Source organism: Polistes dominula, unplaced genomic scaffold (genome assembly GCF_049000335.1).
Source record: "Polistes dominula isolate Pdom_NZ unplaced genomic scaffold, Pdom_raw_medaka contig_16, whole genome shotgun sequence".
Lineage (NCBI taxonomy): Eukaryota > Metazoa > Arthropoda > Insecta > Hymenoptera > Vespidae > Polistes > Polistes dominula.
This window is the reverse complement of record NW_028301040.1, coordinates 4237563-4264587: the sequence shown is the minus strand read 5'-3', so window position 1 is coordinate 4264587 and position 27025 is coordinate 4237563. Positions and strand designations below refer to the sequence as shown.

General features: G+C 34.5%; 1 protein-coding gene across 4 annotated transcripts in view; it reads right to left on the bottom strand.

The window, feature by feature from the left end:
• The window catches only part of px (MAP7 domain-containing protein plexus), a 93737-nt gene that overhangs the window by 63320 nt on the left and 3392 nt on the right, over window positions 1–27025 (bottom strand). For 2 of the 4 annotated variants that reach the window (XM_089174617.1, XM_089174618.1), the window contains exons 3-8: window positions 26288–26544; window positions 25798–26191; window positions 25409–25658; window positions 25122–25313; window positions 24362–25028; window positions 24158–24254 (exon numbers count right to left, since the gene is read on the bottom strand). In XM_089174617.1, coding sequence (XP_089030743.1) covers window positions 24158–24254; window positions 24362–25028; window positions 25122–25313; window positions 25409–25658; window positions 25798–26191; window positions 26288–26544 — 1857 coding nt within the window. The remainder of the gene's footprint in view (window positions 1–24157; window positions 24255–24361; window positions 25029–25121; window positions 25314–25408; window positions 25659–25797; window positions 26192–26287; window positions 26545–27025) is intronic. The other 2 variants (XM_089174619.1, XM_089174620.1) reach the window with 2 other exon arrangements.

Here is a 27025-nt window from a genome sequence, read left to right as displayed (position 1 = left end):
TTTTTTTAGTTGTCTTTCCTTTTATGCAATATCTGCATGACGTACATAAAAAAAACGAGAGAGAGAGAGAGAGAGAGAGAGAGAGAGAAAAAATGACCTTAAAACAAATCCATGACACGTGTATTTATAGTATCAGAATATTAAAAACGTATCGTGAATATTTCTTAACAAAAAAAAAAAAAAAAAAAAAAGAAATAAAAAAAGAAAAAATACAGAAAAAAAAAAATATGGAAATAAGAAAATAGCAAGAAATACGAGTATAGCAAAAGCGATTAAAAGAAATGGCAAAAGAAAAAAAAAAGATTAAAACGTTGCTCACGCAACAAAACACAACACAACACAACATAACACACCACACACACACATCTTTAACAGGTACTACTAGTAGCTTAATGTACCAACAATTTATGTCGATTTAACGTGCTCTCCAATATTTCCGTAACCTTCGAAATTTACGAGGCTGTGGTTTCATCGATTAGCCACCGAAACTCGCACCTGATGCACCACCCTCCACCCCACCTTGTTTCCAAATGCTATGAACACACACTTTCCAGATATTGGATAATAAACGTTCACTTGAACCTCTAATTTTAAGCTTGATATCTTCCAGATCTTCTTTTCACAAAAAAAGAAACAAAAAAAAAGAAAAAGAAATATAAACAAAAATTATACATTTTATTTCTTTATAATAGTATTAATATTAATATCAATATAATATTAATATTATATTTATTAAATTAATTTAATATTCAATTTAATTATTATATTAATATTATTAAATATACAATATTGTAATATACAATAATATACAATATATTTATTTATATATTAATTGTATTTATATATTAGTATAAATTTAATTAATTTAATATTAATTTTTTTAATTTTTTGTAATTTAAAATACAAGGATAAAGGTGTTACTTACTTAACCCTTCGCATTTAAATAAAAAAGGAAAAATCTAATTATATTAATTAATTTTAAAATAATTATTTAAATATATATTTATTTTTTATTAGTATAAGTAAAAGGAACAAGTAACGTTTATAGTTTATTATAAATTATTATAGGAAACACACACATAATTTTCATAATTATACGATTAATTGAACAATATAGAAACTAGTATTTACATAACGTGATGTAATTCCTTGATCAATTTGGTTTTTCACCCAATCACCCACCCTTTTTCTTATTTAAAAGCGTACTACCGATGGACGCCTAACCACTACCAGTTAATTGCATTTCACACAAACGAAGTAACCACGTAGCAAGTTTACGTCTTCGAGGTAAAGCTCGGCAACCACTCTCCTCTTTGGTCTGACCACCACCACCACCACCCCCCAACCACTATCAGCGTCACCACTACCAGCAACCCCATTTACACTTTTCTACGTTGACTATATTATTACATACACACAAACGAACATACATAAAACAAACTTTCTTTCTATTTTTTATTTTGTTGCGTTGAAAACTTTTAACGACGACGTTGAAATCTCCAACTTAAAAAGAAACACACAGAAAATGGTGTAAGAATAAAATATAAAAAAAAGAGTTTGAGTTAGAGATGTTAATAATCAGAAGTAAAAAAAAAGCTTTTGTAAAATCCTTTAGAATCATGGTACGTTTTTTTTAGTAGTGGTATATTAGTCAAAGTTGAAAAAAAAAAAAGCTCACGAGCTGAGTTTTGCCGATAAAACACAAAAGCAACTAACAATTTACTTTTGTAACTATTTTTATTATTACTTTATTTTTATTATTATTTTATTTATATTATTTATTTACATTATTATACTTATTATTACTTTTGTAACTATTTTTACTATTACTTTTGTAACCCTTCAGAATATTCTACCATTTACCTTTTTCTCTCTTTTTTTTTCTATTCTAAGTTCTCTTTTTCTATAACTTTCCGAAGGGTCGTTGGTCGTTCGTTCGTTTGATTGGTTAGCTAGTAAAAGGCAGGTAGAGTAGAAGATGAGTTAGGTGAGTTACACAACAGAAAAATACTCGAGTATTTGGCATGTAATATGCACACGAAAGTACAACCTTGAATGTATTATCACGTGACTGAAGAAAAGACGAGGGTAAGGATGATGACTACGATGACATTAAACTAAGAAAAAAAAAAAAAGAAATAAAAAAAAGGGACGGGGACAAATAGAGAAAGAAAGAAAGAAAGAAAGAAAGAAAAAAAAGAAGAATGAGAAATAAAAAAAGAAGAATAAAAAAAAGGGTGTAGAAATCGTCCTGGAGGGTGTTTTAAATTTTTATATCATTGACTGAATGTTTCTAAAAGTGTGTGCACTCATGTATGTATACATATATGTGTATATGTCTACTAAAAATGTTTTCCCATTCGAATTGTATCACAGTGTGAAGAAGGTACCTTCGCAATCTATAAAATCGACGAATGAAAATAACTGAAGGGAAAAAAGGATGGGCGAGGGGGAGGAAGAAGGAAAGGTAAAATATACGACAGATGTTGAATGACGTTTTGTAAATATCATCGACGAGAAAGAAAAAAAAAGTAGAATGAAATGATGAGAAAGGGTGGAAAAGGGAGGAGGGGGAATCATGAAGTTGGTTGAAGAAGAAGAAGAAAAACGGAAGATGCAAGAATGAAAGAAAAAAAAATAGAAAGACCGTAGGGAAGGGGGAAAAAATACAAAAGGGCTGTTAGAACAACCCTTTGTCGAGTGTGGCGGGACAGGAAGGAGAAGAAAAAGAAGAAAAAGCTACGCTGCTGCTGCTGCTGCTACTGCCAGTTCGCAATTATTTAGTGGACTGTGCGAAGAAAAGAGAGAAGTGTGAGAGAAGGATAGAATATAAAAAAGGGTGAGGGACCTGGAAGGGCCTTGAAAATAGAACAAGGTGATCGAAAGCGAGAATTTTATATAGGGTGTCTCATTTTATCAACCACACCAAAAATATCTTCGAACGTATGATTTTGTACATTATTTGATATAAATTCTATACAATAAATTAATAATAATCATAATAATAATATTATTATTATTATTTTAATAAATAAAAAAATATATATTAATTCAGAATATATCATCACATATATTTCTAATTACGGAATAATTTCAATGGGACACCATTTATGTAAAAGAAAAAAATATAAAGAGGGGGTTAAGAAGGGGGTTGTTGTTGCTTTTATAAGTCCCCGTGTAAGCCGATCAAAATAAGCGTAAATAAATGGGTTGGATGAAAATTAAGAAGCAGGGAAGGGTGGAAATAAAAATAAAAAAAGAAAAAAATAAAGAAGAAAAGAATCATCATTCTCGGGCATTGCTGGACGAAATAAAATTGTCCAAAGGATCGGAAGAAAGGTAATGGGGACTTTATCAGGCCGTTAGGTGGACGACCTCTCATTTTTTTTCGCTCTAGTAGCCTCCCCCCCCATTTCTCTCTTCCTCTTCTTTTTTTCTTTTTTTTTTTTTTTAAGCCTTTTTTATGCTTCCAACCGAGCACGTCCCCGACAAGCAAAGCACGAGTAGTAGTAGTAGTAGTAGTCGCGGGGCATCACCGCCAACCATCGAGCTTAATTGTCTTCCACTCGTTTTTACGCCCGTTCCACTTCGTTACGGTCCGAGTACCAAGGCAGACCTTGCGAGACACTACCATTGGCCTCGCGGGTGGCCCCAAAGTAGAAAAAAAGAGACAGAAAATATAAGAGAGAGAGAGAGAGATAGAGAGAAAAAGAGATACGAGAAATAAAAAGAAAAAGAAAAGAAAAAAATGCAAAAGAAATTAGAACTCAATTTGTAATAAACCAACATAAACCTTTTCCCTAAAACCCGTTTGAAGAATTAAGATGATTTTTTTTTTTTTTTGTAGATAAAAATCATTAACTGTGGAATCAAATAAGATATATAGTTTATTTATTATGAATTAGATATTTTTTTTTTTTTAAATTAATTAGAAATAAATATTAGTATTACTTTTTTTTTACTAAATAGAAATGGATAAATATAATAAGGGGGTAAATCGTATATATTATAATATAATAATAATCAATATATTAATATTATTAATTACAATATTTCATAATTATTTTTAAAATTTTATTTATTAATTTTATATATATATATATATATATATATATAATTTAATAATTAGTCACTAATAATATAAAATATAATACAATGAAAATAAAGGTGGGTATTAAGATTTATTAAAAAAAAAAAAAAAAAATAAAAGGTAAAATATATATTTTCGAAAATAATAAAAATATTCTATTAAAATGCTTTTTATATTACTCCCACATCATTCCACTATCCTTTTATTCCTTTTATAACTTGAATAAAAGATAAAAGAAAAAAAAAAGAAAAATAAACCCCTCCAAAAAAATAAAAAACATTATTAATGCACAATTGATAACGAAAATAACGCAAAACATTTTAAAGCTTAGAGAAAAATAAAAAAAATAAATAAATAAAAATAGAAAGTCACACAACACACTTTGTATTTGTATCGAATGAAATTCTATTAAAGCGTTACTACTTATCTTTTATCGTCTTATAACATGAATCGAATATAGTAGTAAGAGAGAGTATGCATATGTGTAGATACTATATATATATATAAATATACATATGAGAGATAGAAAGAGGTAACGAGAATTAGCCAAGTTAGACGCTATTAGGCGACCACCCGGATCGGGGATCCCGTAATGGAACTGGATTTGACCCCGAGGCCTGTCAGTGGGGGAGGGGGGGGGGGTTTCTCCATACACTGAGACTCCCGCAGTCGAATTAACAGCTTCTCTTGTAAATCCCCTTCCCACCCACTTCCACCCTCTCACCACTTCTACTTTTCTCTCTCTATTACTACTACTATTACTATTACTAACTATTAACTTGTCTTCTTTCTTCCTCAATCTTTCTTTTTTCTTTTCAAATGCATCTCGATTCGTATAAGATGTTGGTTGTATTGTTGAGCAACGATAAATTGTTTTTACGATTTTTTTTTTTTTTTTTGGTACAAAAATCTGAGATTTGTATCACGAATGTCATAGTTTAAATTGTGTGAAAGTACCGACACACACGATCTTCGTTAGCGATACGCTCTTTTAAGATCCGTGACGATCTCAACGAATGATATTCCACTCAGCACGCCATTTCGTATTACTTATATTTTAGGGGGGAGGAATAGGAGGAGGAGGAGGAGGAGGAGAAGGATCGTTAAAATACAATGGAAATTAAGTAATGTTCCGAGATAAGAGTTTAAGTGAAAAAAAAAAAAGAATTAAATTTAGTGAAAAGTTAATACCGATAACGTCATTGTAACATACTCATGATTTACATCATACTTAAATTCATTAATCGGTACTAAATTGAAACACTCACATATAAATATATATATATATATATATATATATATATATATATATGTATGTATGTATAAATACATACGTAAGAGATATCGTAGAGATAACAACGATGCGCTTTTAAAACTTATATAAAAGTATTGCATAACCGATAAACGGGTTCTCACGCTTGTTTAGAATTAACACGCGACTTATTTCTAAGCTGCTTTACACGTTCATAGATATGCGATCAATTTCATAAAAGGCATTTAAACTATGTTTTGTTCTTATGTTTGCAAATGTGTTAGCAAATAATTAATACCGGCACCTCTTTGAATTTATTCATGAATCTATTATTCATGGAATTAGACTACATTATTTTCCATAATTGTGACATATTTATCAATCACTTATAGAATCCTATTGAAAAAAAAAAGAAAAAAAATGAAGACTTTGATGCAATGAAATTAATTATTATTATTATATAAAAATAAATTGTAAATTAATTAATTATATTAATTGTATGAATTATTATATTTTATGGGTAAAATGATGAAAACGCGAAAGACCATAAAAATGAAAAAAAAATAGAAATTTTGATACAATGAATTAAATTTTTATATTGTTTATGAGTGAAGCGATAAAAAAAGAAAGACAAAAACAAACATAACTAATTGCTAGAGTAAAAAAAAAAGATACACAATGGGTGGTGTGTGTGTAAATGTATGTGTGTGCGTGGGAGGAGGGTGGGGGACCAACAAAAAAAAAAGAAAAAAGAAATTTTGATGCAATGAATTAAATTTTTATATTTTATGGATAAAATGATAAAAAAAAAAAGAAAGAAAGACAAAAATAAACACAACTAATTGCTAGAATAAAAGAAAACAAAAATTCATAATGGGTGATAAGGTAGTGTATATATATATATATATATATATATATATATATATATATATATATTTGTGTGCGTGGGAGAAGGGATCCGAGAATTTCTTACACGCCACGCGAAGCTCGTATCGATCCTCCCGCAGGGATTGCCGCAAAAAAGAAAAAAAGTGGGAGAGGAAAAAAAAAGAAAAAAGAAACGGAAAAAGAAGAAGAAGCGAAGGGTGAAAAAAAAGGGCGAAAGGGCGAAAAGGGAGAAGAAGAGATTCGCTGCGTTGCTGCTACTGGATTGGTGGTGGTGTGGTATGGTGTGGGTGTTAGTGTTGGTTGATGCTGCTACTACTACTACCGGTCCCATGGAATATCGGTAAAGCGATTTAGCTCCGCGACAAACAGCTCCCGTGCTTTTCGGGAAAAAGGTGGAAAAAATGTTTGAACCTCTCTCTCTCTCTCTCTTTTTCTCTCTCTTCGATCCCTCTCCCTCAAACCACCCACTCACTTTTTCTTTACCGGAAAACCGAATGGGTTCTCGATATATATCTTAAACAAATGTATATATGTATGCATGGAATATATATATATATACATATATGATTTTTTATACTATATAGATATATGCATATGAGGAATTTTATAAAAAAAAAAAAAAAAATAAAAAGTAGAAGAAGAAAAGGGGATGATGAAATTCAAATGGAAATAGTTTATGATCACTATCTGATAAAATATAATAAAAATAATAATACAAACTTATATATTTATTATATATATATTTATCATTTTATATAATATATAATAAATATTACATTAAAAAAATTGATATATTTATTACTATATTTTTAAAGGAATTTTAATTTAAATAATACCACACTATATTAATAAAATCTCTAATAAGCAATATCAAGTCAACCATCAAATCTGATAAACGTAATACCGGCTTGCGTGTAGATGACATTCAATAGTGGTGTTCCCACTCCTCCTCCTTTTTTTTCTTTAAAAAGGTCGATGGGGATTAACTTTTTTTTCCTGACCATTCACACAGAGAACAAGAAGAAGAAGAAGAAGAGTCACCTTTCCAATCTATTCGACACATACTTTTTTTTCTTCTTCTTTTTCTTCTTCTTCTTCTGATCCTCCTATAATACTTAAATAGATGTATCCCAACTTGGCTTTCTTTCTTCAACGTTGCTGTCTCTTTGACTAAAGCCTTTACATATATGTTTCACACATAAACGACTACCGTTTAAATGGTTGGTCGTGTATGCTTGGTTGGTTGGTTGGTTTTCTCTCTGTCTTCTTCCCCTCTTTTGCTCCGGTTAATGGCTCTCATCTTTACGTTATATTAATAACCGTAATAACAAGCCGTTTACCACGTGTCTCGAGATAATCTCTGCCTTTCTACACTACTAACGTGTTCTCTAACCTTCGGAGTAGAAGAAGCACGTTTTCTAACAACTTCTCTTCTGTTCATACACACGCGTAATACTAACACACGTTTGAGTTCATATCAAAGACGATGATCTCCCTTAATTAGTACGATAACGATCGTTTCAATAAAAGGATACTTACTTTAGCATAATATATATATATATAATACATTTCATTGGTGTGATTTTAATATCTCAATACACATACACATATATACATTAATTATTCATTTCTATATAATTTACAGATAAGAAAAGATTAAAAAAAAAAAAAAAAAAACAAGAAAGGAAAATTGTGACGTATTTAAGTTTCTCATGTTTTTTTTATGTTGTATTTTTAATATTCATAATAATTAATATCGATAGAATATTAGGAATATAAAAAAAAAAATAAGTATTCGTTTTATTACATCCAAGTTGATTCGATGAATTTTCATTCCTAGCAAATAGCTGGTTAGAAAACACTTTTTATTTCCCCTTTTTTTCTTTTTCTTTTTCTTTCTATAATAGCAAAACCTTCAATTACAGGAGCACGAGCGAACGAGTAAGTCGTGTTTTACGAAGCGCGATTCCTTGAACTATATTGTTTGTCGGCAATCGATATATCGTTCTTTCAACGAGTAGAAGTAGAAGTTGAAGTAGAATGAGGAGGAGGAGGAGGAGGAGGAGGAGGAGGAGGAGGAGGAGGAAGCGTAACGACCCACCCAACCCACACACTTTTTCTCTTTTTATTCATTTACGTAACTCGAACGAGCTCGAACACAACCAACCCATTCGGCGTTCGATAAAAATACTTACTCGTGGTAAAGAAAAACCTTACGAAGTAGTACGAACTTACGATTGTAAGGAGGATGATCATGCTACGTTAACTTTCTTACAAATAAGGAACGGAAGATGGACAAGATGAGAATGTACAGAAAGAGGAAGAGGAGGTGGAAGAGGAAGAGGAAGACACTTGGCCAAAATCGATCGAATCGTTGGGTTCTATCTGTATATATATACATATACATATATATTCTATGATCTTCCAAAGTTGAAACTAGGAATATCCCAAACCCAGGACCCCAGAATTATTCATGCTAACTACATTGCGTCGAGTATGTCTCGAAACGGACGGCAAACAACGATGAACACGTTCGAGACCAGTGGATAATCGATTACGACGAGGGTCTACTACCTGGCTAGGTGTACTGTGCTACTACTCAACGATTCAAACTACTACTACTATACAAAATACTATACTCCTACAAAATTCACTTGATTACAATTTCTATTCAACTCCTACTCCTACTCTTATTACTAATACTAATACTATTACTATTACTACTAACGTTTTGTTCCTGTTGTTTTTCTTATAACTACTACTACTACTACTACTACTACTACTACTACTACTACTACTACTACTATACAAAAATACTCCTACAAAATTCAGTTGATTACAATTTCTATTCAATTCCTACTCCTACTACTAGTACTAGTCTTACTACTACCTAATAGTACTATTAATCCAAAATACTATTAGGTTGGTAATTAAGTGATCGTGGATTTTAAATAAGAATGAAAATTCAAAATGTTTTCCTTTATTATCATTTTTTATTCAATTAGGTACTGTCCTTATTTGTTGATGATCTTTTGCCATCGATCAGACATCAGAATTAGATGTAAAACCAAATCCGAAATGACTTAGTTGCCAACCAAATGTTACCATTATTTATTCCCGTTGTTTTTTTCATATAATTTCTGTGGTTAATATATATATATATATATATATATAAACATTGTTTAAATTTTTGTAATAAACTTTAATTATCGTTGAAATGTCGTCATTTTAAAAACAATTAACTTTAATATACTTCGATTACTTATAACCATCTTGTTTTTTTATTGTTTTTACTATTATTATAGTGATAATAACTCGTGGAAGGTTGTTATCAATAAACGAAGGATTGTTTTTTTCTTTAAATCGATCGATTTTAATGATAGAAAAAAAATTTAACGCCAATATAACAGCAATATCAACACACAGTTCAGCAGTCACCAGCTGTAAAATGACGTTTAACGGTGTATGGTTGGATAATTAATTTTCTCATGTCTCTTTCTGTATTGAGGGGAATAAAAAAGAAACGAAATCGATGACCGATTTAAAATAAAAAATTAATTTAAATTATCGAAAGTTACGCGAGTGGTCAAATGGAAGAAAAACAACATTTGTTTAAATACGAAAGAAAAGATAAGAAACGAAAGGCTTATACGATGTAACTAAAAATGATGATTCTGATATTACTATAGAAATCTTATAACGTAAAAGATTTAGAGAAGGGGAAAAGGAAAAATAAAATTTAAAAAAAAAAAAAAAAAGAAAACGATGACTACATAAGAAAGAAGAGAAGAAGAAGAAGAAAAAGGTGAAACGTAGACGAAAACGGAAAGGTGAACTACTGCTGCTCATCCTCAATTTAAAAAAATAAGTCAATATATATATTAAAAAAAAAAAACGACTAAAATTCAGTACCAATATTTACAAAACTCGTTCGATGTCCGATAAAGAGAAATAAAATGAGAAAATAAAAAAAAAATAAAAAAGCACGTTCTGCAATTAATGATGTTACGTTCCGCTAATAAAAAAAAAAAATAAAAAAAAAGGTTCCAGCGTGCACTTCTGGCAAACTGGTCCTTCCCCCCATTTACAGGAAGGGGGTGAAGAATATCAAAAAAGCAAAAAAGAGAAAGAGAAAGATATAAAGAGAGGTGTGGTGAAGAAAAGCGTGTGTGCCGTATTCAGAATTCTTACGACGCGCGTTCGAAATTTATTCCACAAAACGATATAATAAACTATAAACAATATAACAAATAAAAACAATTTTTTTAAATGTATTAACTGAAAAAGGTTCGATGATACATTCCTCCACTTCTCCCTGTCCCCCTACTTCTCGTCAAGTTAAATTTTATCCAAATGACCGTAACAAGTTGGTCAGGGTTGATAGATACGTGAGATAAGATATAATATTAACAACGTAAGCATCGTAAATTACATATATAAAAATTACAAAACAAATAGAGAGAGAGAGAAAAAAAGGGGAAAATAATAATAAAAAAAAATAAAAAAGCAAATGGTCGATAGATAAAAAAAAATGATAACGCGTAACATTACGATAAAACGATAAAACAGAAATACATTAATTCGCACGATTTTGTAATACGTTTGGGACAATTTTAAAATCGATTGCTCATTCTCTCTCTCTCTCTCTCTCTCTCTCTCTCTCTCTCTCACTCTCACTCGTTTGACAAACTTTTCGTAGATAATTCAGTTTTTCCGCTCGACGAAACGCGTCATGGGGTTTGGGGTGACCGAAGAACGAAGACTCTATTTTCGTGTCGTGCCTTATAAAAGGACGAAAAGAGAAACGCACGACTCTCTTCTGAAGGGTTTCCGGTAAAAGGAAGAAGAAAAACAAAAAAAAAAAAAAAAAAGGAACTGACAGCAGTAGAAAGGGGAGAGAATAAAAAAAAGGAGTAGGAAGAGAAGGAGAAGGTGACTGCGGTGAAACGAATAAATTACATCGAGGACATCTCATCTTTGCCGTTTCTCAACCCGACGACGGAGAAGAAGAAGGAGGAGGAGGAGAAAAAGAAGGATGAGGAAGAGGAGGAAGAGGAAGAAGAGAAGGCTTTCTCGGTGTGACGATAACTCAAATTACAGGAGCGACGAAGTAGTTAAGAAAATTGCCACCATTCGTCGGAATGTACGGAATCTCTTTTGCGGTAAAGTCAGTTAAAACTTGCACCTCCCTTTCTCTCTCTCTCTCTCTCTCTCTCTCTCTCTCTTTCTCTCTCTCTTACTCTCCTTTTTTTCCTCTTTCCTTCAGGGTGCTATTTTTTTTTTTTTTTATTTATTTTAGTTCCTTCCTTCCTTCCTTCCTTCTTTCTCTTTCTTTTTATCTTTTTTTCTCTCTCTCTCTTTTTTAACACTTTTCTCCCCACCAAACTTTACCTCTTTTCGACCAACAGGTCAATCGAGACAAGCTGAAAGAGAACTTCGGAGAAAGGCAAATGCGATGGCGAGCGAGATAGAGCAAACGAGCGCCTCGGTTTTCCGCAAATTAATTTTCTCGTGCAAAGAAACTTGATCTCGTTGAAAACTACATCTTTCTCTTTCTCTATCATTCTCCCACTTTGCCTCTTTTTCTCTCTTTTTTACCTCTTTTTTTTCTCTGTATATTTTCTTGGGCGTTGGTTGGTGCATCGCAACTGCTAAATTAGCAGTTTTCCAATTAACAGACACAGAAATCTATAGTCTATGAGAACACGATTTTTACTTCGTTTTAACTTTGACAATAATTTCTAGCTCTCTAAACACGAAATTGCTACTGCTGTTGCTGCTGCTGCTGCTAGCTATTACTTCCACTTCGTGGAATCAGTAAAATCAATGAGATAGAGAGAAAGAGAATAAAGAGAAAGATAGTTAACAACACGCTACACCGATATATTCTCTCCTTCGTTTCACGGTTTTCACGTTTAGATCATTTTGCGGTATTCTCTTTAAAGCAACAATAATTTCCTGTAATATACACGAATTACATTTAATAGATTGACTATCAAAAACTTGTATGTCAATTTTTTAGATTTTATTATTTAAATAATTTAATATTTAAAATAATTTTATTTATAATATTAAATTTGAAAAAGAAAATTTATTTTATTATTTGAATAATCTAATATTTAAAATAATTTTATTTAAAAAATATATATTTAATCTATTCGTTAAACTCATTCGGTGAACAACAAACACGTTAATTACTATTCTTTAAACAATAAAATAAAAAATAATACAAATAAATGAATAAATAAGAAAAGAAAGAGAAATATCATTTTAAAAAAAGGGATACCCCTAAATATCGTGAAGATGTCCTTGTTAAAATATAAAGTACCTGAATAATAGTAAGGATGTCCAGCGTGGGAGGGATGCAAGAGCGGATGTGGTGCCCGGAACTCCATCGTGCCACTTTTCTCTCACAGTTCACCAACCACCAACCACCACCACCAAAACCACCACAACCTCCCTCTTTCAACGAAGATCCTCCTCCCGAAGCTACAAGAAGAAGAAGAAGAAAAAGAACGTGCCACGAGGAGGCTTGCTTTCCTTCGTGACCTCGAGGCGCATTTTTTTCTTTTCTTTTCTTTTTTTTTGGTTTTTTTTTTTTTAACACTCTTCTCTCGTTGTGGTCCTTTTTTTCTTCTCGACAACACGTAAGACTCAGTGGTGGTATACTTTTCTTCTTTACACAAAACACTTGTCTTTTTTTTTATTCTTCTTTTTATTTTTATTTCTCTCTCTCTTCTTCCTGTTTTTATTTTTTTTTTTTTATCAAAGCAAACGAAAATTTTCACGTTAATCTAAAGGTAGTTTAATTCAAACTCTTTCGTTTTTAGTTCGTTTCGTGGTTAAAAGTTTTGCAAAAATTTTACACACCACCAAATAATTTCCCCCACTTCTTTGGGGAGGATTCTTTTCTTTTTAACAGTTGTTATAATATTAGTAATTAACGATCTATGACTTGGAAAGACAATTTCGTCGTTTTACGATGAAAAAAAAAATGAACAGGTCATCAAAAATAATATAAAGTATAAATCACTTAATCGTCACAAATGATAATAGATAAAATAGAAAAAATGTGATTGAAAAAAGAAAAGTTGTAGTAGCAGTAACGATGTGGATTGTGAAGGAACAGGTAGGGAGGGATTTAAGAGGGTAGGTAGGTAGGTAGATAGAAGGGGGGAAGAACCGATGCACTAATCACCACTTAATTGGCCGAAACCGACGCGGCAGGTCGCGGCATTAGGGGGCTAATTGACTGAACCCTTCTTCACCGGTTCGTTTGCCGGCAAACGAAAATATATTTTCACGCGCAAGTCCTGCGTAAGTGTAGTAAACGTTGCTCGTGTTGGTGCAAAACGGGGGTAAAACGCGCGATTCGCGCGAAAATCGAGTACGAAAGTAAGGGGAGAAGTTGAAAGGAAAAGGTGAAGGAGGAAGAAGAGTAGAAGAAAGAGGGACGAAAAAAAAAAGAATCAAGTTAGCCGTAGGGTCCTCTCAACTAACACGACGACGACGATAACTACACACACAACTACACAACGACGACGACGCCTACGCTCGCGCTTGCGCTCGCTTTGCTCCGATACTCCTCGAAAAGTCTCGTGAATCCTCTAAAAAATCCATTCTCGACGTTATGATTCGTTGACGAAGCGACGTGTGTACTTTTTTTTTCTGTCCTGTGTGTATATCTCAATTGGTGGTAGTTTATCGTCAGATGCACTCGCGCACACTTGCTTGTTTTATCCACACGCGACCTCCCTCCTCTTACTCTATTTGTCTCTCTCTACTCTCCACTGTATATATATATCTATATATATGTCTATCACTAGTTCTATTATCTATCTCTTTTCTATACTTGTATATTATACTTAAACGTTCGTTCACACTCTTATTCGGATCACTTGACGTGCGACGATACGTCGTCGGCTGCGGCTCGTACGCGACTGAGCAAACCCGAACGGAGTTCGACGCGCTTCGTACGTCTCCGTACTGCCCTTACCCCCACCGCCGAGCTACCCTGAGTACGTTTACCGTGCTTCGACCGAGATCGGCGCGAACGAGCGAGACAGAAAGCGTACGACGAAGGGTGAAAAGAGAAAAAGAGAGGGAAATTGGAGGGGAGGAAAGGAGGGGGAGTCTCCCTGACGCCGTTGCTGCTGCTGATGCCTTTCCTCCTCCTCTTCCTCCTGCCCTCACTACCACTACCACCACCTACTTACTTGCTTGCTTGCCTTGTGCTTTCGCCTTGACTGCGCCTTTCGGAGGAAGAGAACCCGTCACACGTTGTTACGCGCGTTCTTTTAAAATATATTCCCCCTTACCCCTCCGCCGCTACCTTCTCCAACTCCTCGTCATCCTAACTACTTCAACCTCCCTCGCGTGTTCATCGTCTCCCAGCCGATTCGACGTCATTAGGTGCATATATATATATATACAGGTAAACAAGTTAATATTTATGGTTAGTATGAACCGCGAATTCATATTTTTTTCCTCTTTTTATTTAGATTTTCACACGACTATGAAAAAATGAAATAATTTTTGTGACTTTCCGATGTATTGTATGTCAATCAGTATATGCATAAGTTATTGGTTCTCATACTAATTTGAATACTAGTATAGAACGAATGAAGAAAATACAAAGTTAGAAAAAAGTGAATTAATACGGCAGTCTAAGTTTAATAACAACGCAGTTATTTATCGAGTTAATGAATTTTTCAAAAGTTAGATAACTGAAAGCTAATACGTACATACACATACGGTATAATAAGTAATTATAAACAATGTTAAAATCGTATCCAAGCACTTCTAATGTTAATTTTCTTCAAAGTCATGATGATGAAAAATTGAAATAAAATCAATATTCTTGTATTTTTTTTTTATTTCATGATTATTTATATTTTCATTATTTTTGCATGGAAATTTATAATATTAAGAATTCCACTTTCTGAGTTTGATATCCGGTATCGTGTTCCCTCTTCTACCCTTCTTACATAACCATCTGTACTCTTGTAAGAGCAATATAGAATCAGGATAGAGTGGGAGGTAAGAAGAGGGAAGAAGGGAGGGAAGGAAGGAAGGAAGGAAGGAAAGATGTCCTGTCTCTGTTGCTCCTTTACGAAACCATCTGGCGTTAAAGCGGCACGCGCTGTGCCAGAGGCAGAAATGAAATTGGTAAGAGAGAGAAAGAGAGATAGAGAGAGTCTCCAGCCCCTCCCTCATCCTCCAAACCACCCACCCTTTCGTACTCATCCACCCCATTCCACAATTTCCTCTCTCGACTTCTCTACCATCCCCCTTTACGAGTGTTAGTCGAAATCCAGGCACTCCGGACGAACCCTGCTCGTGTCACACTCGTCATCGTTAAGCTCCCCCCCCTTTTCTCATCTTTATCCCTCCCTCTTTTTCTTTACCATAAAATTCGAATGGAAACGACGAGGAGGTAAGGGGCAAATCGAATGATCGTCCTGAATTTTTTTCTTTTTATTATATCTAACTCTTATATCCATCTTCCTTTCTTGTATCACTTAATAACAAGTTAAATAAAGCTAGAATAGATATAGTACTTACTTACTTACTTAAATAGTCAAAATATCATTATTTGCCAATATCCTTTTAGCTTCGAGTCAAATTACTCGTGCAAATTCTAATGGATTAGGAACGTGTGTGCATGTTATTTCTCGGTAATATATGTGGTTTTCAAATAGATAAGAGAAAGAGAGAGAGAGAGGGAGAGAGAGGGAAAGAAAGAAGAAGAAGAAATCGAGCCAAGAAAAAAGAAGAAAACATAGAAGAGAAGATATATCTATATAACACATATATATACATGCATACATTCACACATACAAATATAACAGCAGCACGTTAATACGGACGCTGAATCACGATGAAAATTGCAGTAGCGGCATGATCGAGCCGCTCGTAAAACTGTTATGATTGACCCATTCACCGATGATTAGCGCTTTACGGAAATCACGGTGCAACGCTCGTAAAGTTCATTACATGGTGAAGGAAGCCATAGGAATCGACCACTTTACTCAGAAGTCAAAGTTCACTTTATATACACCAACGAGAAAATAGTCTCCCCTTCCCCCTTCGATGGGTTCGCGTTTTCACGTTATAAAACAAGCGCTTTGAAGAACGGTGAAGCCGATCTTTCAAAAACTTTGGTACGTAGAAAAAGAATACCGCTTCATCGGTGGCAAATGATAAGAATAAGTTAAAGAGAGAAGGGAAAGAAAGAAAATAAAATATAAAATATAAAAAAAAAAAGAAAAAGTAAAGAGTTTTAAGGCCATTATCGACAATTTTCTTATTATTGTTATTATTATGTAAGCCGTGTTACTTTAATGTTACGACGAATGCCAGTGGTGTCCGTTATCTTATCCTTATAATTTGACTTGACCATTAAGTTTGCGCGCGGTAACGGTCGTCCACACATTTATTATACCAACCGAAGGCTGTAATTTTAGTCATAGCGTTCGTACGTTCGTTCGCTTCACGCAAATGAACACGATTGTCTTTGAGAGAGATAGAGAGAGAAAGAGAGTGGGGAGACTTCGACAAACTGAGTTAGTATGAGAAAGAGAGAGAGAAAAAAAAACTGTAAGAAAAATAGATTATAATATAGAAAACGTTTTCTTATCGTAAACGTTTAAGTAATAAGTATCCCTAGTATTTACGTTTTGCGTAATATTTCACGTTTGGCGTGGCAATTAATCGAATAGGTTGCATCGTGAAAGAAAACTGAGAGAGATACCCAGGAGCTATCGTACCGAAACGCACCGGTGTGGGGTGGTCCAATAAACTGACATGGAAAATAAAGTTTATCGTTAAGCTGATAAAACCACTTGCGTCCTTTTCTTTTCTTTTCTTTTCTTTTCTCTTCACTCCTTTTTCTTCTCTTCGTTTACGTTCGAAGATTAAAGTAAATAGGCGGCTTCGCGTGCTATAAAAGAAAATTGCTTTTTCTTCAATCGAATCTTTTACCGATAAACGCTACCTACCTACCTATCCTACTAGCTGGTGCTGCTGGGATGCGTTTAAATTCGACCCGAATGAAAACCAAAAAAAAAAAAAAAAAGGATCGACGATGTTACGCGAAAATGATCTTTGCAAGAAAAAACTAGAGGAAAATCGGTAGGGATGAAATCTCGTGACAAAGTCCCGAAACTTGAAAAGTCCATTTACCTGATGCAAATTCGTGTACATCGATCCGATAGCGATTTGCGTCCTCTTTACTCTTTCTTTCTATTTATTTTTATTTCTTCTTTCTTTTTGAGAAAATAAAATACTACCAAAATGAAACGATCAGAAACGTTTCGTATTCGATCAAATCCTATAGTAAAAAATAATCGTATCTATTTAATCAAGAATCTATTTGAAAATGTCATCTAATATATCGATTTCATTCGAGTTAAATCCAATTTTTTATTTTATCCAATGAAATTGAATATATTCTATCGCACCCTCCACGAGAACATAAAATGATACAAAATTTAACACGAAACGAAGATATTTAAAAATCCAAAAGAAAAAAAGACAAAAATATCCTCAACAAAAAAATCCTATATCCGTTGCTATCTTTTTTTTTTCATTCCCTAATTTTTTTTATATTTTATTCTCTCAGTCGTAGCAAGAAAAAAAAGAGTGCCGATAGGACGCTAATATCATTCGCCGCCTTGCTATTTGCGCGATACGTGGCGCGCTTTTGTAAATCCTCGACGCGTGCTGAGCGAGAGGGAGAGAAAGTTTTGTGGTGTGAGGGGTTGCCGAGATACCAAACAGAGAGAAAGAGAGAGAGAGAGAGAGAGAGAGAAAGAAGGATAGTAAGTGCGAGTAAGAGGGTGAAACGGCGAACAGTTAGGTTCAGAGAGACCAACAGGAGGCGGCTGTCTGTCGAGCAAAATCAATGCGTGCCGGCGACAGAGAACTACCCCTCTCTTTCTCCCACCAACCCTCTGACTCTATCTCTCTTTCTCTGAGAGTACCCTCTTTTCCTCGTCTCATTCACTCCCGTCTCGTTCTGTTCTCTCCTCTACGAACTTACATGGGCCAACGAACAAACGGTCGGTCGGTACGCGTTCGAGTCTTCTTCTCACTCCCATATTTGCTTGCTAGCTTGCTAGCTAACTCAACTGCTAGTCTCAACCAACGAACTTTCACTCTCCTGCCTTCGGGGGAGGGTTAATAAGCTGTATTATTTTTATCATGCTCGAATGATAGAAGGGTAACTATATTTCCGAACACCTCAATACACATATATCGTTGAAAAGGGGAGGATTCATCATATACACAAAGAGGTGAATAGAAATACACGTTTTATATGTGTTGTTCTACCTGTATATTTTAATTGGATCATATTGATTGATTGATTGATCGATTGAAAGATTGATTGATTGATTGATCGATCGATGGAATCATCGATCGTACTTCGTATTCTCTTTCAGTGAAGGGATTCTCATTTTGTCCAAATTTCTAAATGCGTTCGTTCTACCGATGCAGCCGATTACAAAGAGAAGAAGAGAGACAGAGAGAGAGAGAGGGGTGACAGGGGAAAGAGAGGAAGAGAAGGATGATAATGAGACTTGATTTTAGTTGAACATTCAAAGCGTACGATGTTAATGTATCGTTTATGGCTTTTACGGCTCAATAAATTTTCCATTTCGAGCGTTGAAATTTTCGATGCAAAGCCAACTCCCACCTCCTTCTCTTCTCTTCTCTTCTCCTCTCCTCTCTTCTCTTCTCTTCTCCCCTTATTTTACTCTTCGTGCTTTGCTCTACTATCTCGTACCTTCTCTTTCTAGTTCCCGGACCAATTGTTCTCGTTCTTCTAACGCATCCCACGTTATTTCCATTATTTTCAACCTGGGGTATACGGAATTACCAGGACTCGCGAGATGCGTTTAATTATAGGAAAAAATGTCGAGGACAGTGCGAGCGTGATAATGAAATTTCTACGTCGACGAATACTCGAAAGAGAAAGAGAGAGAGAAACAACGAACAAAAGGGGGTGAGGAATAAAATTTTCAATGAGATTTTTCTCATACGACTTTTTTTCTCCCTAACAGAAATCCCCATTAAATAATACATATGAAATATCGATAAACCTACTACTACTACTACTACTACTACTACTATATAAATAGTATGTGAGTATGTGTACTTTGTATTTAATATTTCATTAATACCCTCGAGGGTTAACACTTAGTCGTCGTCGTCGTCGTTATTCGTGACGTTCACGGTCACGAATCATCCCGTTTTCCTGTTGGTACGACGAACAGGGAGAAAACGGGAACGCCTAACTCCAAGTTCGTGTCCCGAGTGAAACGATCCGTGGAGACTACTATCGCGAGGGATATCCTTGTAAAAGCTACTACTCCGGAACGGTAGTAGGTGGTTAATTATTAACACGAAACCCAGCAACTGAGCTCACGACTACTACTACTACTACTATCTCACTCTCTTTGTGTTTCATGTTAAATACATTGTATACCACTGACTACTGGTTTAGTAGATGAATATGTTCCTTACACATTAAACAAACATTACTTAAAAGAGTACAACAAAATTGATTCACAAATTTGTCATCGTCGGAAGAAGTGTCATATTTGTTTAAACAAATGAAAATCAACGTTAATTAAATTATCAAAAATATATGTCTTATTTATTTTTTTTTTTTTTAGCAACGGAACTAACCGTAGGAAAAATAGAATCCATTAAAATAAGATTACTCAGCGAATAAATGCGTTCTTCTGAAAGTTTAGCGTGTCTCAGGTACGATGATCAAGAGAGAGAGCCTTTTCTTCAAAAGGTATAAGAGAACTACGAATTGAACGAGAATCTACGTCGAAATCGAGCCTTTTGGCAGCGTGCCTGGAAAGGAAGAGGTAAACGCGAAGACGGTAGAGTAGAGTACAAGAAGAGACGACGCTATCAGAACGAAACAGGGGGATGGAAGGTGGTAGGGAAGAAGCAAGGAAGGAAGAAAAGAGAAAGAGAGAGTGGGATGTAGAAGGAACCCCTTCCCTAGTATCACCCCAATAGGAAGCTTCAAACGAGGGTAGAAGGAGCGAGGCTAGGTACTCGATGACGTTGATATCGATTCCTAAGGGAGGAGTAAAACGACTACTACTACTACTACTACTAGTCTACTACTAGCTGCTGGTGCTGCTACTGCTGCTACTTTAACCTCTCTCTACTCAGAACATACAGAGTAAGAGAAAGAAAAAAAAATGAGAGAGATAGGTAGAGGGAGAAACGATGTCCTACTAGTAGGGGGTGCCACAAAAGGAGGGTTAGCTGACGAGAATCCGCGGAGTTGGCTCGCTAATTCGAATTTAGGCGTCGGCCGGGGTTGGCAAGTGGGCGCAATGCGGTGTCACGCTGCGGGTGCCTCTAACCCCCTTCATCTCTCAACACCACCCTCTTCTCTTCTCTTCTCTTCTCTTCTCTTCTCTTCTCTTCTCTTCTCTTCTGTTCAGTTCAGTTCTGTTCTCCTCCTCTTGCTCATTCTCTCAACCCCTCGTTTCAACATGTTCCGTACTTTCCTCCAAGAGCTTTCCTACCACCCTTCTCACGTCCTATAAGCTGCCAGCAGTGTAGCGGTTCGATCCTCCCGCTTAAGCCCTCTGCTAAGTCTCTTCGACACCTTCGACATCACTTTCTACCTCCTCTCTCCAAGTCGAACCGATTGACCCTGATCAACCTCCTGATCTTGATCCTTCCTTTTCAATCCTTTACTCACTTCCCATTCCTCTATCTATCTATCTATCTATATATCTATATATATTTCTACTAGAATTTTATGGTAATGATAAACTCTTAGGATTTATTGCATCGTTATGCAACATTTAATAAAGGAAATTAAATGATCTTCTTTTTTTCTCTTCTATTTATAAAAGAATCGTATCAATTATCATTCCGTTTTCCTTATTGGATAATCGTGGAAGTAATATACGATCGAAATCTAGAAGGAAGTGTAAAATATATAGATATAACTCAACAGGAAATGAATATAATTGGTGCGAGATACTTGGTTAGAGATATCGTTGGAAGAAGAGAACACAAAAAAAAAATGATAAAAATTAAAAGATGGAATAGATAATCCAATCTGATTTGTAAATCTTCTTCTAGTAGGAAATAAATCGAATGATAATATATATGTGTGTATGTGTATGTGTATGTGTATGTATCGATTATCTCACTCTTTCTTTCGAAAGTGAATCCAGTATATATTTCCTGGCGCGTGTAATCCTGTTTCCATGAGGTTTTACGAAATAGCAAGAGAAAGATATAATCGAACGAAACTTAAACGTCCCAAGAGAGAATAATATCATCATGGATAAGTCCCAGCATAAACGTCACGTATTTACAAGAACCCAAGAGTTCTCTGCTGGGTATATTAAAACAAATGGAATATTATAGAGTGGTGGTGGTGGTAGTGGTAGTGGTTTAACCATACCATTTGGAATTTATTATTAAACGAATGAAATTATTTATATAAAGAAAAAAAAGATAAAAAATATGAAATTAAAATAAATCAATTTTTATTTATTTTTTTAGGATCACCTGAAGAAAATGAAACATATGAATTTCTAATACAAGTATGCGTGATTATTATAATACGAGATATAGGGTAAGGTAATAAAAAAAGAAAAAAAAATAGTCCTACATCGTGGCGAATCTTTGCCAACCTATTTTGGTTATCTTCGTAAGAAATGACTCGACTATTAATAAACGTTCTTCTAAAGCAAATGTTGTTTTATGACTTCAAATGCAAGATTCTTAGGGTGCAACGGGTGCACGTTAAAAGTAATGAACTTGGTGCAAAGTTACGGGTTTGCAGGGCTTTTTCGTTTGCCGATAAGCCAAAAGAAAAAGAAAGGGTTAAAAAGAGAAGAAAGTAAAAGAAGAACACAAAAGAAAAAAGGAAAAAAACCAGGAAACTCCAAACGTTACGGAATAAACCTTAACGAAACCAGACGCCAGTCACGATGCCTTCGGGTTTGTTTTCTTAAGAAATATATATATATATACATTATATACATACTATATGCATACACAAGAAGCTTCGGCGGATAAAACCTTCAAGTTATCCTTGACGGCCTTGACGTGTTTCGGAGAAGCACCCGTTTGTAACTTCCTTCCTTTTTATCTTTATTACGCTCAACAACAATAAAAAAAAAGTTAGGAAAGAATAATAAAAAGTTAGGTTGTAAAAAATAAAATTGTAGTGAAGTTGATCTACCAATTCATCTTATAATAACAACAAAAAATATATCTAACTTTTAACAATAATAAAAATAAAAATAATAATAAATAACGATGTAATAAATCTATCAAAATAAAAAATATAAAAAAATAAAAAGTTACCCTGAATAAAATCGTATAGTATCTGAAAATATCGAAGTAAAGGTTGTTTTTTCTAGAGGGTTTCGAGGAAATCATACAAATAGCCGGAACTCCAAGCAAAGTGGTTGGAAACAAGGAACCCTTATGAAAGCTTAATGAGATCCAAACATCTTCCTCAATCCTACAATACTCTTATACAGTCTTAACCTTGATAAAGGTATCTCCTGTCCGATCCATTTGGTCTAATGCTACGGAAATGTTAGACCCCTAACCAACCCCTCTCCCTAAAAAATAAATCACGTACTATATACACAGTAATCTTCTAATATCTCTTTTATTAATCGTTAAAAAATAAAGTAATGATGCATTTATGCATTGAATAATTTTTAGTTAACTTCCTTTTTTCATATTAGCATAAAGGGAAGAAACTTATTATACTGTTTTTCATATTGTTGATACTATCAACAAACTAGAAAACCGATCGTAACCTCCAGCGAAAAAACAATGTTAGGTAAGAAAAAACATTGGGACAAGAATAACAAAAACAAAAAGGAAAGAGAACAAAAATGAAGAAAAAGAAAGAAAGGAAAGATTTTGTGGGTATGAGTTAAGGATGAGGAGGAGAGAAGAGGGTTGAGGTAAGCAAAAGAAAAGATAAAGGAAAGAAGAAAATATAGAGGAAAGAAGGTAAAAAAAAAAAAGAGGTAGTGAATTCACTCGAACGCAAACCATCAGGCCCTTCTACTACTCCTGGATGGCTCTCGACCGTCAGTATCCTTTTGTCTGTCGGATTTTTAAGAGCTTCACTCACGTCTCATCCACTCACCCTCTCTGTCTCGTTCTCTCTCTCTCTCTCTCTCTCTCTCTCTCTCTCTCTTTATCTCTACCTCTTACCCTCGGCCTCATCGACATCCATGTATCTTTCTACGAGTAGGTGTATCTATAGAGTTACACAGGTATATATATATATATATATATATATATATATATATATATATATATGTATATACACTTACAACCCCCTTAAAAAGCGCGAAGAACCGAGGAGAATGAGAATAAGGAAAGAGAGTGAGAAAGAGAGAGAGTGTCGGCTGTTGTTTCAGCATCGACCAAGCAAGAAGTATTTTCACATTTTTCTACCATCTTTCTTTTCGTCTTGATTGAGAAAATTTTTACAAAACGATGTCTAAAAAATGGTTTATATTCAAAACTGAACATTTGTTTTCTAAATAATGTTGACAGTGTGTCCATCGATGACATGTACAAGTTACAATATCGATCATATTGAATAAAATAATATTTCTAATTTATAGATCGTAGAATTGTAATTTGTCTTATTAAAAGTAGATAAAAATGCATATAATATTTTGAACAAATAAAAGGACGAAAAATCGAATATAGATAACGTTAAATTATAGTTGGATAACATCGAAAAACCCAAGAAGGTTCTTACGATGTAAAAATAATATAAAAATTACGATGAAATTAATCTTCTGTCTTTCCTGGTTCAAATTTTGTTTTTATCATCACTCTTCGTATCATTTTAGATTGTTTACAAAATAATATTTATAATAACTTACCTTGATCCTTATCCGGAGCCTTGGCAGGAATCTTTTTGTCCGGTGCCTTTGGTGAACAGTTTTTTCGTGCCGGTCTGACAGTCAAAGTTTGAGGAACCTATGCAAATGTCAACAATAAAAATTATAGAAATTCTTATATTTCGTTTAATAATCAAACGTATCGTTAATGAAACAGAAAAAAAAATATAGAAAGTAAAGACTCACCACCTTCTCAGATCTCTCCCCAGAGGGTAATCTAGCGATGGAAGCGTCAGGACTATCTTCAGGCGGAGGAGGTTGTACGATCCAATTGTATTCTCTTTTTTCTATTGGCAAACCCCATCTTTCGTATTCGAGACTTTGCGTACGTAAAGTTTCGTAACAATCTAGACAAACCACAGCGAAGTCACCGTTCTCCAATAGCAAACTTTTTTCCGGTTGTTTGTGATACCTTAAGAATGGGAAATCCTTAACGGGCAATGCTCGAATGCGTTTTCTGTAGGTCGTAATACCGCAAACGTAGCAACAATAATCATGAGTGTTGTACTGTCTACCAACGATTTGCTGAGATTCGTATCTACGCCATTGCGCAAGAAGGGTATGATAACAGAAAGTGCAGACCAAAGCGGAACCATCATCCCTGAGTTGTTCCGCATTTGGCGGCGAGTTGTGACGCAATAATTCAGGAAAGTATGGGGCGTTGCGACCCTGAGGATGCCCGTACAAAACTCTCGCGAGCGTTAAATCGCTGTGTAAACCGCATAGGAAACAATAGATCGAGCTGCTCGATGTACCAGGATTACTACCGAATGTCCGATCCGAACTCGTACTCGGTGGAGTGGCAATTGAGCGGTTCACATCACCGTTTGGATGTGGACTAGGAATATCATACCTGAAAAAAAAAAAAAAAAGAAATGTTTAAAGATCGAGAAAAATATATACAACATATATTGTTACAAACGAACGAAGTTAAATTTAAACGCACCTGCGGCGTTCTAAAGGAACGCGATCTGCATCCATACTTTCCCATTGAAGCGTTAAGTGAGTCACACAATGACTACAAGCTAATACTCTTCCATGGCTATCCATGCAAGCGTTCTCGGAAGTACGTGCCATCCCTCTTAAACACGGAAAATGCATAGCGTGTGAATTCATTCCCTCTGGACTCGTAGACAACCTGGTGTTAATAAAAGAAAAACAAATCATTGTAATGTAGATAACAATACAAAATTTACGACACTAACATTAATAACGTGATATATGAAAACTTACCATTCCATATGTGTGTGAGAACATAATCTTTCGCAAATATAGCACCTATAATTTTGACCAAGCACAGTACCGTTTTCAGCGGGACCATTACTAGGAGAATTTCGTTGGCCGAGAGTAGGAGCTTTAAGGTTTACGGTGCGTTGCTTGTTCGTGGCAGCAGTCGATTTGTTCAAATCGTATGGTTTAAACCGAATATCACTGCCAGCGGAATTGGCTGGTGATTTTGCAATGGCTGGACGTGGCAAAAGACCTTGCGTAAGAAAAAAACAATATGGTTTAAAATAAAAAAATAATACAAAGATAAAGATAACGTCGTACGTACGTTGTGAGTAAATATATATACATATATATACAAACATGTAAGAGATAGACTTAGTTTGTTACGTAACTGTTACCTTGCAGTCGATAATCCATACTTTGTCCGACAGGATGTACCTCATGGTTCTCTCCGCCAAATACTTGTTGCTTTTGCGGAATAGCCTTGTAACAAATAGAACAAACTTGTACCATTCCCTGAGGACTAATAGGACTAGCTCCGGGTGGGGGTCTCAGGCTGTAGATAAAAGGAAAGTATGCTTCTTTTTCGGGATTAGAACAGCAGTAGAGCAGTCTAATACTGGATGAAGGGTACTCGAGAGCGCACGTATAACAGATAAAAGTAGTAGTGTCCATCATGGGCGTTGCTCGTTTACGAAGCGTATAATTCCGATCGCCGTGTGGTATCCCCTGCCGCATATATGTCTTCCATTGTACTAAAAGATGATTTTGACATGCTGAGCATGCCTAAAAAAAAAGAAAGAGAAAAATATGAACGGTATGCAAGGAATGATGTAAAGTAATTAAGTATGCAGTCAATATTTAAAAGATATATATATGTACCTGTACTCGACCAGCACTGTCCATAGGTCGACTCCTACTTGGCCTCGGATGAAGCATCAATGATGGAAAAAATGGTGGAGGACTTTCGGAAGGTTTTGGTACATTTGGCAGTGGTTTTGCCGCGATGTGACTTAATGATCCTCTTTTAAATTCATCCCCACAAATGTAGCACACTTCTGTTACTGAATTTTTGTCCGGCATTGATAAATCCAAAATATCAGTACCAATACTGGATGAGGATCCACCGCTGTAGATGGCTGAACACGTTATGAACGATAATAAACATAACATTCCTGTTTTATTTCCAATGCCTTATATGTTTGAGACGTTATTATCATACCGCACGTGGCCTAGTTTATGTTTATATTTTTGCAAACATTATCAATATATGCGTTCGACTAAGAGATTCATTAAGACTTATTATTTTTCTACGACTGAATCAAGTTATGTTATGAGATTTATTTCCATCTCGTTGCGATTATGCAATGAGAAAATATTTATTTCAAATAGAAATAAAAGATGAAAAAGAAGAAGGATAAAAAATTAAAAAAAAAAAAAAATAAATAAAAAAGAAAATAAAAACAAAGAAACAAAAAAAAAATCAAGCCAATTAATGCTTTCAAAGAAATAACTTAATGCATGTATATCGGTCGTGCATAAGTTAATAATAAGAATTATTCGCGAGAAATGATTTTCTTAGTGTTATCTATAAAACTGTTAACCTTTACTTACAAAACG